Consider the following 13,672-nt stretch of genomic DNA (forward strand, 5'->3'; position numbering starts at 1 on the left):
AGAAGATCCTAGTCAAGAAGAAGCAACTAGAGTGGCTTTAAAGTTTGCATCATCCACGGTATTAAAGGGCTAATCACACAAAGCCATAATTTCAACAATAGTTGCATCAGGTCTAATGCCTTCAAATATTTTCCTTTTTTTGTGGCTTCAGCAGCACAATATCCGTATTACTGCTCTTTGTAGCAGCATCTGTATGACAGCTATGTGTGTACTTGAACATCCACTATGTTAAACTGAAAGGTTTATAGTGTCTTGATAGCCACCCTGACTTACAGACCCCTCAGAGGAACATAATTGCTTTAATGGATGTGGTCATCAGCTGGTCTTCTGAGACACCAGTGCCACCAGCTGAGAACTCAGGAGGGAGCAGCTTCTGTTCTTTCTGACCATCAGTATGAGGTTGCTTTCAAAGATATTTCCTTTACTATATCAGTATGAGGTTGCTTTCAAAGATATTTCCTTTGCTATAAAGATATTTCCTTTGCTATGAACCCTTCCATCGACACTGGGCCCTCTTTCAGCCTCACAGCATTGTTCACTACCACAGGAATAGTGGTCAACTTTAAGGAAAGTAACCTTTGTGCAGCTATTATCCTCATGTTTTGCTGTCATATTTTGCCCTTACTTTTCCTTTCATTCCTTAGTAGCTCCTCTGCCATTCCAGGCCTTTGAGATCTAGGTTTTTAGAAGGAAGACATCCATAAGCTGGGGAATGGGTGTGGGGATGTAACAGTAGCAAAGCTGCAAAAGAAGCCTTGATTTAAAACAGTGGGGCTCTGTTTACTAGATGACCTGTGCCCCAATGGGTCATCCTTTCAGAGATATTTCCTTTCCTAGACAGAGAAATAATGACCACAAGTAGACAAAAATGCAATGGATGTAGGAGCGACTTTCAACTTCCTACCAGCTCCCCATTGATTTTACTTGTGGTAAGCTGTCAGGTAGCATTGGAAATTACTTCGCTTCCTCAACTGTCCCACAAAACCGCCTGGCATTTTACAGGGTGGAGAGAAAGAATAAAGGGAGTTGTGAACCACGAGGAAAACTGCACCTCTGCTACCAACAGGCATCTGAGCCGTTCCCTTGCTATTCACCACTATTAAGAGATTTCAGATTTCATCCTTGATTCCAATGCAGCCAATCACCAGTCCATTGTAGGTTTGCTTCCAGCCAATTGGGGCAGGAACCAGAGGAAGGTGGGAAAGATGGCAGAGGTGTGGCCCTCCCATTTTCTTTGCACACGTAACCTACAGGTTTCTGGGAAGAAATTGCAGTGGTGCTGAAGCAGCCACAGCTTTCCCAAATTTAATTCCCAGAGGAGTCTTGTATCCTCACATTCTGTAGGTTGGCACGTTTGAGTTACTTTTGCTCAATAATTGTTGCCCTGTGCTTTGCAATTTCACCAACTGAAGGTTACAAACAAACATAAGAGTTTTAGTAGTATACAGATGTTCAACTAAGTAAAACTGTACACACATAAAACATCTAATTGGAAATATAATTTTTCTGCATATAAACAAACTGGCTATACTTGGAAGGGGAAGAAAAAAATTATTTTTATTTTTTAAGAGGTATGAGTTGAAAAGTAAGAGAATGATAGGGAAATTTGTTTCCCTTCCCCCCCTTATATGTCATTTTATTGCTTTAGAACTAAAAACACCCTAAAAGGCTCTTAAATGGGACGGGGAATTTCCTGTGGGAGACAGCCAGATATTCACCATCTGTGGTTCAATAGTAATCCATTCCAGTAATTTGTCAGTTGGTTACAGCAATAGTCCTGGTCCTCTCTCTATGGTAGCAAATCACAGGCACTTCTGGCACTGACCTTTAAAACTTACTAATTTCCTTCCCCTGAAGACTCCGCCCTATCTATGCTTTCCCATCCATCTTAAGCAGGATCGGAAGCAACTAAACTTAAAAGAGGACAATTGTTATTCAGAACAGCTTGAATCTGTACAGTTCATTTTAAGGATTGGATAAATTCAGAATATTTTGTCTCAAGTGTGAAACAAAAGGTTGAAAATATAGTGCATTTTATCAAAAAGGATCAAATCTTTATTATTAATAATACATTTTATTTATAGACAAATGGTTAATTTGAGGTCAAAAGTAAAACCGAGCATATCATGCAATAAAGTATTTCTTTTCATTTTTCATAAACATTTCGGGGGGGTGGGTTTCTTCTCTGAGCTGATTTGAACTTGCAATTGAAACTTCAGTGTGACAATTAGATTTTTGTGATTACCATAGGTTTTACTGTTTTGGTCCTTTTGACCCTTATCATAACCTATCAAATTCAAGTACTATATGCTTTTGAGATTAATCTTATGTCATATTCTTTTACTGCAGCTCATCACACGAGGAGACTGGAGCCTCTCATACTCTCTATGGCCATGGAGTTTGCAAATGGCCTGGATGTGAAAACATTTGTGAAGATTTTGGACAATTTTTAAAGTAAGTTTGTTTTAGTTTGATTATAGGTTATAAGATTACAAAGACATAAAACTGAGCTGTAAATATGTGGTATTGCTGGTGTTACTGGTTTAGTTGGCAAAATATATCACAAGTAGAACACCAATGCCTGTTCCACAAATAGAATTCTTTCCCTTTCTTTTATCTAAAATAAGTCTTTAAAAAAATTTAGTAGCATGGTTTTTAATTTACCTCTTTGCAGAAATTTTCCTAGAAAATAACTTGTACTCAACTCTACTACCTACAAGAGTTAGAACAGCTATGGGCCTAGGGGCCTCAGGCAGTGTTCTAGATGTTGATGGGAATGGAATTCAATACTGCAGATCAGTGGTTGCCAACCAGTGAGCCAGGGACCAATGGTGGTCCGTGAGAAAATTTTGGTGGTCCGCAGAGAAATATCACCCACAAAGCACCACCCAAATCCAGGCTGCGCAGGAACACAAGGCTGTGCCGCCCACAGGAACACAAGGCTTGCATCACTTGCATTGTGAACAACACAAGATAGTGATGGGAGGTGGGAAGGGCAGAGGGGGAACTTGCCCCACTCATCCCGCGCACCTCACCTGGCCACCGGGCTGCTTCTTTCCACTTCTTTCTTCTTATGCTTTTGGCTGCACTCAAGGAAAGCTGCAAAAGTCTTTCTTTCTTTCCCCCAAACTCCACCAGAAATGAGTCTTTGGGACCCTGCAAGGCATCCTGCTGAAAGAGGCTGCGCCGGCATGACAAGTCTCACTAAGACTCATTTCTGGCAGAGTTTGGGGGAGAGAAAGAAAGATTTCTGCTGCTTTTTTTGCATGAAGCCAAAAGTCTGTCCCCCTGAGAACAGAGCTGGAAATGGTATCCTGCGATCCCAAATAAAGAACAATTGATTAGTAGGAAAATGGGGTGGGGAATTTTCCTGCAGACTTTTGGGGGGATTTTCCCAGGGTCTCTGGTCTGCGGGATTTAAAATTATGAGTTTGGTGGTCCCTGAAGTCCAAAAGGTTGGCGAACCCTGCTGTAGATTATATCTCAATGGAAGAAATAAGGGTGCTTAACGGGTGGGATTCAAATTTTTTAGCAACCAGTTCTGTGGGCATGGCTTAGTTGGGGGTGTGGCTTGGTGGTCACATGACTGGGTGGTCATGGCCAACTCGATGTCACTCACGTCGAGGGGCGCTTCTCCTCACCTGGCTTCTTGTGACTGTGGGGATGCTGCAATGGTCGTAAGTGTGAAAAATGGTCATAAGTCACTTTTTCAGTGCCATTGTAACTTTGAATGGTCACTAAAAGAACTGTTCTAAGTCAAGGATGACCTATACAAAAATACAAAAAGCTTCTTTGCTTGCAAAAAGCTGCCCTAAATACCAACCATTAGATTAAAAATACCTGCAAGCCAGAGTTACAAATCAGGCAGGGTGCCAGAGCACCTTGAGGAATTAAAATAGTTAAAATGCAGTGATAACTATCAGCAGCCAATTCTTGCTTATAAAGTAAAACCCAGAGGTCATTTAAGCTCATAAAGTGAAACCCAGAGGTCATTTATACACCCAGGAAAAGCAATCCTTAGAACCATTTGCAACACTTAAAGATAGCAGCTGCTCATCTCACAAGATATCCTAAGGAAATCATCCAGGTTTAAAGAAAGGTCACATGCCAAGCTTGCATCCTGCCTCTTGGAAGTATACCCCAAAAGGACAGTGCCAGATACCACTAAAGCAGTGAAGGAAGACCTCCTCTCCAGATAGAAAAAGAAACCATGAGGCAGGAAAAAATTCAAACACAATACAAATAATTAAATCACAACAGTATCTGTTGCTTGTTAAACCAATTACAGAATAAATAGACACAGGAACTAGCCAGATTTCTCAACCAGTTTCTTTTCAGGATCACAGATTAACCTTTTTTCCTTCCAAACAAAGCTGAATAGGGAAAATTATCCCATCAATAAACACAGGATTTAACTTCTCCAAAAACCAGTTTTAGACTAAAACTCAGAAAGGGTTTGTAACCACACGTTTGAATGTCAGTCTTCTAGCTAGCCAAGAAGTCTTGCTGAATGTCACTCATCTTGGTTCCTTGTCATTAAAAGCTCCTTTCCGGTTATTCAATTATTTCTTCAAAGTGCTGATTGTTGCATGTGGCTGGAAGTATATCCAGGGGAGTATCTCCTCCCAACAGCAGTGTAAAAAGCTTAAAATAACCCTTCCCCTTTAAGAAAATAAAAAAAAAACCTCCTTCAGAGCCAGTAAGTCTAGGCATACTGCCAAGAATGTAATAAGGGTGGAAAAAAACAAAAGGAGATTTCTTCTAACTACTGGTTCTCCAAACTGCTTAGAAAGTTAACAAGGGGTTCTATAGAACCAGTCAGAACCAGTAGAATCTCATCCCTGGTTCTTAATTAGCATGTACAATCATTGTTCTTACTATGAATCTGAATTTATTCATTGGTTCTTAAATGTAACTTTCAAAGAAATCTCCTTTATTGGAACACTCCATTATTAAGTTAGGAAAATAAGGTGTTTGGAAGGTCCCTCCCAAAATTAAGTTGGCAATCACATGTGTTGATATCACACATCCATGCAAAGGGACAGGGCTTTCATCATTTTGCAACAGCTATCTTTTTGGTTTCTTGGCTTGTAAACACTGCTGGGAGCTCCAGCACCTTTATAGAACCCAACCACCAAAGCTCCTACTTACTTTACTTTGGGACAACAACCTGCATGGAACAATGCTTCATGGGAGCACTACTTTTGCTTTGGAAGCCTGGGAGCATGAGAGAAATATGTTCAGTTTTAATTTCTATGCCAAGAAAATGTTGCAATACTATGTTCAAACCAAGAAATGTGAAGGAGTAACAAAAATCTTGATCAAAATACCACAGATTTTGCTACATATGTTGAATACAAATATTTTTTAAGAATATTCTCCCACATTTTGGGTAAAAGTCAGTAAGTAGAAAATGTATAAATTGACTACCCACTTTTCTAATGCCACTATACCTTAGGCTCATCCCTTGCTGGCACAAATGCCAACAAAATAATTATAACTAGAACATATAATCATAATTCCAAACATTTAATAATATGTTTGAGAAGATAAAGTGTGCATTAGAGAATTACAGTTTCTCTATCATCCCACCATATTATCATGGTTTTATATTAACCCTTTGTTTAAATCTATATTCTGTCATACTGCGAAGTATAGTAAGAAAATCCAGCATATTTATTTGCATTCAGCATGAATAGGTGGAGTGTATGTTTAAAATTAGGAGCAACATCAGAGAAAAGTAAAATTATGAGCAAAGTATCCAACAACTTTATAAGGTTTGTGTAATTACCTTATATTTTCTTTCTGGACTGAACACAAATGGAGTCAGTCTGCTAAAACAGTCATGCTTTCGTGAACAAAGAATCCTAATGAAAAGTTATACGTAGATTTATATAGATGACTAACTTCACAAGCTGATGCTCTTATGTTGTCATGGTGCAACTAACAGGGTCAATGAACTGCTTCATGCTTCATCAACAATTAAGTTAATTAGTTCATTTGAAATTGCACTGCTTTGTTGCCAGGATGTTGGTAGAAATGTTAGAAAGCCCTATGTTACAAATGGTATAAAGTCAACGGCGGATAGAGTCAGCAGTTTAACAGCAGAGCATAGAGGTACAGCTCATAATGGCTTTAGAAACAAGTGTTTTTATATATGCCTGCAAGTTTACATACATATATTTCTTAATATATTTTAAGGCAAATTATGTTTGCTATTCTTTTAAAATTTACTCTTTTAAAGTGTGTGGAAAAGATTTAGTTATATTTTAAAAAGTAATTCTAGAACAGTACTTTAAGAGAATATTATGATCTGTAATATTTCTGTTTATAGATTAAAGAAATTATATTGTTTGCCTCTGGGATTTAATTAAGCTGCTGAAAATTATTCCATTTGAAAGTAACCCATATACTGCATGTATTGTTCTAAGAATAATTTATAAAAGAGTTGTAACTGGCTTAGCTCCATTTTTTTCTTATCCAAAAAAACTAATTTGTATAAATACTTCTATCTATTCAGAATGTAGTTTTATATTAGTGTTTGGCTTAGTCCTTTCACAATTACTTTGTAATTTTTTTTACAGTTATTATTTAAGACTCTGGTTTAATAAATACAATATATTACAATAGGTTTTAGATTACTGATAAACTGTGCCTTCTTCAGTGGTGTTATTCAATTTTTTTTACTACCGGTTCTGTGGGCATGACATAGCTTGGTGGGTGTAGCTTGGTGGCCATGACATAGCTTGGTGGGTGTGGTGTGGCTTGGTGGATGTGGCAGAAGAAGGATACTGTAAAATCCCCATTTCGAACCCACTCAAGGGGAAGGATAGTGTAAAATCCCCATTCCCTCCCCACCTCACTAATCTGATTTCCAGCTCTGTTCTCCTGTGCAGGGCAACAAAAGAAAACCCAGCCAATCAACTGGGACTCGGGAGGCAGAGAATAGATGGGGGCGGGCCAGTCAGAGGTAGTATTTGTCGGTTCTCCAAACTACTCAAAATTTCCGCTACCGGTTCTCCAGAACCTGTCAGAACTGGCTGAATACCACCTCTGGCCTTCTTGTTTATCACTGTTGCTATTTATTTCTGCTTATTATCAGAAGAAATTGACACCCTTGACATCAGTTTCTGCCTTCTGAAATAGGCTGTTCAAATGTACAGTATATCTCATTTCCATGTGCTATATCACAGAATATATATACTTCTTAATTTTCTATCATTGTCACATATACCTTGATCTACAAAGCCAAAGAACTTTTGTGGACTGTATACAACCTAGAAATCGTAGGATTCATTGTGGTCCCAAAGAAAAGCCTCAAGTACATTATTGTGCTTTTCTATTAGATTTAAGCCCAACATTAAAAAGGCATAAAATTCAGCTTTCGTTTTGAAGTGGTGATATGGTTTACAATCATCTGAATCTGCTTGTATCTGCTCTTTGTCTCTTTCACTGCAAAGACCCATTTTAATTTTTTAAAAAAACCCTTTTATATCAATTCAGTTACAATTTAAAGACAAAAGAACAAGCTAAAATTTCTCCAATCCATTAACTATATAGGGCATTACATGTCTAACAGTAGCAGTTTTCAAAGCCTTGTTCCTATGTACTCTTTGCAAGAATGCAGTAAGTTGCAGCATGATACTTATTAATAGATCTAATGCAAGTATATTGTACTGAAGTAAAATATTCATGAGGAATGCTGTCCAAATTTAGTTTTTGTTTTCAGAAATATTCTGGTAATAGACTTAAGATACTTTTAATGTATATAGTAAGCTTAACTTACCGTATATACTCGAGTATAAGTCGACCCGAATATAAGCCGAGGCACCTAATTTTACACAAAAAACTGGGAAAACTTATTGACTCAAGTATAAGCCGAGGGTGGGAAATGCAGCAGCTACTGGTAAATTTCAAAAATAAAAATAATTAATTTGGGAAACGATCTCACTATCATGAAAGGTTTAATTGATTCACTAACCCAAAAGAAGAAGATGATGATGACAGCGGGAGGCAGGAGCCACTCTCTTCCCCTCCCTCGGAGGCCCCCTGAGTCAGGAGTCGCTACCGCCGGCGCGGCCCCAGTCCCGCCGACTCGGGAAGGGAAAGGCAAAGCGCTTTTTGCCTTTCCCTTCCCGGCTGGGGCTGTTGGGAGTCGCTGCTGCCTGCCTTTCCCTTCCCGGCTGGGGCTGTTGGGAGTCGCTGCCGCCTGCCTTCCCTTCCCGGCTGGGGCTGTTGGGAGTCGCTGCCGCCTGCCTTTCCCTTCCCGGCTGGGGCTGTTGGGAGTCGCTGCCGCCTGCCTTTTCCTTCCGGCTGGGGCTGTTGGGAGTCGCTGCCGCCTGCCTTTCCCTTCCCGGCTGGGGCTGTTGGGAGTCGCTGCAGCGACTGCCCAACAGCCCCAGCCGGGAGGGGACGGGCAGGCGGCAGCGACTCCCAACAGCCCCAGCCGGGAAGGGAAAGGCAGGCGGCAGCGACTCCCAACAGCCCCAGCCGGAAGGGAAAGGCAGGCGGCAGCAACTCCCAACAGCCAGCCGGGAAGGGAAAGGCAAAAAGCGCTTTGCCTTTCCCTTCCCGAGGCGGCGGGACTGGGGCGCTCCGGCGGCAGCGACTCCACACCATTTTTTTTTTCAGAGGGAATCTGACTCGAGTATAAGCCGAGGGGGATTTTTTCAGCACAAAAAATGGGCTGAAAAACTCGGCTTATACTCGAGTATATACGGTAAAAAAAAGACCGGTTTAAATGGATGGTTTTATGCTCAGTTTATTATATATTGTGTGTATGTGTATTGTACTTAAAGAAAAAAAATAGAAAAAAAATGCTGTACTAAGTCATTTCAAAGAGGCTTCCCTTTAAAAATGGTAGTTTTATTTCTCATATTTAATACAAGATTTGGAGTAAAGAATAATTTTCAGAATATGATTTATAGTTATAAAAATGTAAAATATAAAAAAATATTTTTTCTTGCTCTCTGACCAAAGCACTTTTTACTACACTGAAATGTATACGTTATTTTCCCCCAAGAATTCTGTGATCAATAATGCTTCTCCATTATTTTCAATATAGTTAGTTACCTTAAATGGGCCACATTATTTTGGTAGGCAGGCTGTAAAACCCAGTGTCAAGGCTCCAACTAACAAATCCAAGCAAATCAGAAGTCTGAGAATTGGCTCTTTCTCAAAGGTCTTCTTTAATGAGTACATCATATCAGCATACCTTCAATGTAAAACCAAATGTAAATCTTTCCTGTAGCTTCAGTATAATTAAACTAGGAAATAACCCCATTCCCAAGTGTCACAGTTGGAACACACACATTGGCCAATTGGGTTAATTGGCGGACTCTTCAGTCAATCTTTCCCCAACCTTATTTGTTGCCAGTAGAGACAACCTTGGTTCTCAGGAGAAAGTTATTTGTTGTGTCTAGTAATGCATTCCAACCTCCTTTCCCCCTTCCCCCTCTGTGTGGCAACTGACGAACAGAAAGATGGCTGCAGCCAGGTTGAGTTTGAAGTTGACACCCAGAGACTCAGCAGATGTCAGAAATTTAGAAAATTCTGTCCCTTTGATATATCTAATAGTTACCTGGATTTCTGCAGCCCATATATGTAAGCCACCAGAGTTGCTTTGGGTAGTGAAATGGACAGTTTATTGATTGTGGTTAAAGCACCAGGCTAGAAAGCAAGAGACCATGAGTTCAAGTCCTGCCTTAGCCATGAAAGCCAACTGGATGGCTCTGGGTCACTCATTCTCTCTCAGCCCAATTCGTTTCACAGGGTTGTTACTGTGGGGAAAATAGGAGCAGGAAGATATATGTTTGCAATCCTGAATTATTTGTAAAGATTAAAAAGGCAGGATATATATAAATACATAAATACGTAATCATATGTGATATACAAGGCGGCAAACCGTTATAATCCTTGATTGTTATGTTCTGCTTTTGAACACTCATACATAAGAAAATTTGGTTGATTTTCAGGTTTTTATTGTGTAAATTTATATTTACTCATGTGCTCAGGATTGTTTTCCAAGAAAAAACATTCTGCAAGTCAGAATTTGAGGTTAGATCAGAAAACAGTCTTGCAGAACTGAAGAAAGAACAATGATTGAATGGAATATTGTGTAATGAAAAGATTGCCAAAACTGCTTAGGAATTCTTTTGGAATTTTATTATAAAATGAGTTTTGCAGGTCAGCAAGCAAGGAAGTTCAAAGATCACTAAAAGAATTTAATAGTAGTTCTTCATTACTGTCTTATAAATGTCAGAATGTAATAATATATGTCAAAACTTTGGTTGTATGGTGTATTTTGTCTGCAAAACTAATTATCATTCCATTGGTCCTAAGTCAGTTTGAGTGTAGATGGATTTGGCTTTTAGAAGTTTAAATCAAAAGGTTTACACTATAGCATTCAAGTCAGCAGACACAAGCATTCTTTAACCTGCATGCAGCAGACACCAGCAAAACAAAACATGATCCACAGTACAAAGACAGGCAATGTTTTTTGTATAGAGGCAGAATTGTTAATATTGAGAAAAAGTCATGCCGTGGAAAAGATAGGGCAGCTTACCGACATGAAAGATTTCAAGGCCTTCTAACTGTAATAATTGAATTCAATGGGAAGAGCAATATAATTTAATTAATACTAAAAAGACATTTGATGCCATGTATGCACACACACACACACACTCACTCACTCACACACATAATCAGAGAGGGGGAGAGAGAGGGAGGAAGAGAGAATGAAAGGAGATAAAAATATTATATTCACTTTTTTTAACGTATTGTTTAGGTGTTTTTTTCCCCTTTGACTGAAAGCAAGCAGTGTAGTTCCCAAAATATGACCTCAAAACGGCATTCTTTGAAGTTGTCAGAAAATTGTGTCTTTCAGTTATAGTGCCATCATTCCTCAAAACTAAGACATCTGACACAATCAACTAATGAAAACTGACATACATGTAATAGAACATACATTTGGTATTTCAACTCCTCACACCACTTATGCAAAATAAAGCAAATACCGTTTACACTGTGTATAAGTGAAACAACTTCCTAAAAGAGCCTCTGACATTCTTAGATTCAGAAATATTTCTCTTTTTGACTTTAGAAATGCTGTATTTTGTAGTAAATTTGAAAGTCCCATTTTAAAACCGGTTTAATAGTTTGCTATATTGCAAGATAAGCTGACATCTATTTAGTGTCGCAAATCAATAGAATGAAAAAAAATAGACGAGTGGAAGAAGATCTTTCTTGCTTTCTTGCTTTCATTTGTCAGGCTATAATGTTTCCCTAATTGTTTTCTTTAAAAAAAAACATCTTTATATTTATATTTTCCATGTGCTACTCTTGCAGCTTACCTACCTATGCCTGCAGTTTTGGAAGAACATCAGTCAACCACATCATTTATTCTATTTTGAAAACAAAAATCAATATACCTATAAAGTGACCCATAAATTAGAATTGGCTCACACAATGTTTGTTCAGTGCTGCCTTTCTGAAGGCACCCTTTGCATTTTTTCTTCACCTCTCTGTTTGAACTGCAGTCACAGTAAGAGGCTCATTAGGGGACATTAGGGACTGGAGCTTACTAGAATTCCAGCGCTGGCTTTGCTCTTATTAATGCATAGCAGAGTAGAATGCATTTAAATATTTCATAGGCTTTCAGTAATTTGTGTGTAATCGCCTTGTTAGCAGACCAGTAGAAGTAGAACAGGTCTGTGAAATGGTGTTGGTGATTGCATGGGTAATTTACGGACCTTTGCCATCAGAAAGAGCATTATTGGGGGCTAGAATGAAGCTGTGAAAAAGAACCAGCAATAAGTTGGAGGGGGGAAAACTTAATAAAGGTTTTGTAAAAAAGCATCTTAAGGGATAACAATCCACTTGGTTCTTTTTGAAGCAGCTATAATTTATGACATATGCAATATATCAAATGCATAAGATAGCATTATGAAGCATTCATATGAAAAGGATATTTGCAACATTAGTTCCAACTTCCTGCAAGGGACATGATTAAATGATTAATGAAATGTCCTTTTGCATATGCATTTTGAAACAGCAATTAGGCACTGACTGAAAAAAAAAATCTACCAATCCTCTCATTTTTCAGTATTATCTTGTTCTTGATTTATAAATCATAGGGAATTTTTGAACAGCAATATGTACCTGGGTTGGTTGTAAAAGCATAAAAGAGAATAATTTAAGTATGAAATAGTCATAAATCCACAAATTCATAATTTAATGTTAATTTCTATCCTATTTATTTAGTCCTCTGGCATTGTATTTATATCTAGTGCTATTTTTGTACTTTGATTGACATAATTAAGATGGGGAAATGAATAGGCCCCATTATTTTACATATCACTGGTAAACAATAGTAAGGAAAGGAGAAGGGAAATGTGGCAGAGGTATGTATGTTTTCAAGTTCTCAGTAATCCACTGGAGGCTGTTCTATAAATGATCACTGAAGGCTCGCAAGCTAGCCTATAATTACAGGAAAGAAAGTGGCAGCTCTGGCATTTCATAACTATGTGTCCTCAAAGTGCTTTGTGAGTTTGTCACCAATGATAATTTAGATAGAAGCTCATTACTGAATATCACAACACTTTAAAAACCTTTCGCCTTCATATGGGAGAATAAAGGACTATTTTAATGGCAAGGTTCTTTTGTGTTCTACTGAAAAATTCAATCGAGACGAAACCTCATTGAGTATTATTGTACTCTAGCATTGCTAGCCTAATAAAAGCAGCCCAGATAAATGGAATAGGTCTTTCTAAGACTTGAATATACAAATGCAAACATTTTACAGGTTTTTAGTTCTTTAAGTATACAAAGAAGAAGTAGAATTAAAATGTAAACACACAATCCAGAGAAGTGAAGATATTGCATGTGTGCCTATTAATAGCAATAGATGAATAGGGATGGGGATGGACTAAAATCTCACATGCAAATATATTTTGCATATAATATTTGTGTCTATATGTCATGAGCTCAGATAGTCTGTGTGAAAACCCCCCCTCTTTTTTTTTCCAAAACTGAAAATCCCTGGTGGTTATCTGTTTAAATGGCCAATATGATTGGCAGGAGAAGATTCAGTCCCCCTGTTCTCATACTTCATATCTCAAGATTCTTGTCTAAATGGCTGCCAGCCACTATTGGTAATAGTCTAGTGCTTCCATGTTTTTAAGTACATTATTAAACAGCTGCTTAGTATACTTCAGTTTTTTAAATTACACATTCACTGCATTGGACTACTCTTTCTCACAAGCTGCCAATCTAGATGATACATATTAGATGTTTTTGATTATTTCTAATTTAATCCCTGGTTTCTATATAGCCCAATAGGAATTTCATTCTCTATAGTTTTGTATGGCCCTTCTGTCCTGTATTGATAGAAGCTTTGTTGGTTTAGAAGCATCATAACCTGGGAGTAAGAAGTAGTGTTCGCTGCTGAGAGAATATCTGCCAAATTCCTCTCATTTTGCATCTAAATAATGAAAATAAATGAGGCCGGACTAAGCAATTCCTAGTCTTGTCAATTTCACTTCCAAAGTTTACCAAATAAAACAAGATTTCTTGGATGGTGTCCATTTCTCAGACAAAAAGATAGCATGTATTTTTCTTTTTAGAAGGCCACCTCTCTGAGTGTGAAGACATATTCATCATATTCATAATTTTT

At 38.2% G+C, this 13,672-nt stretch overlaps 1 protein-coding gene across 5 annotated transcripts in view; it reads left to right on the plus strand.

Moving 5' to 3' along the window:
- The window catches only part of FOXP2 (forkhead box P2), a 658,430-nt gene that overhangs the window by 588,371 nt on the left and 56,387 nt on the right, over positions 1–13,672 (plus strand). For all 5 annotated transcript variants that reach the window (XM_087969290.1, XM_087969289.1, XM_087969291.1 and 2 more), the window contains one exon: positions 2,350–2,454. In XM_087969290.1, coding sequence (XP_087825416.1) covers positions 2,350–2,454 — 105 coding nt within the window. The remainder of the gene's footprint in view (positions 1–2,349; positions 2,455–13,672) is intronic.

The sequence above is a fragment of the Notechis scutatus genome, chromosome 6 (genome assembly GCF_049901735.1).
Source record: "Notechis scutatus isolate UNSWTSFEM ecotype Mainland chromosome 6, rNotScu1.2, whole genome shotgun sequence".
NCBI classification, from domain to species: domain Eukaryota; kingdom Metazoa; phylum Chordata; class Lepidosauria; order Squamata; family Elapidae; genus Notechis; species Notechis scutatus.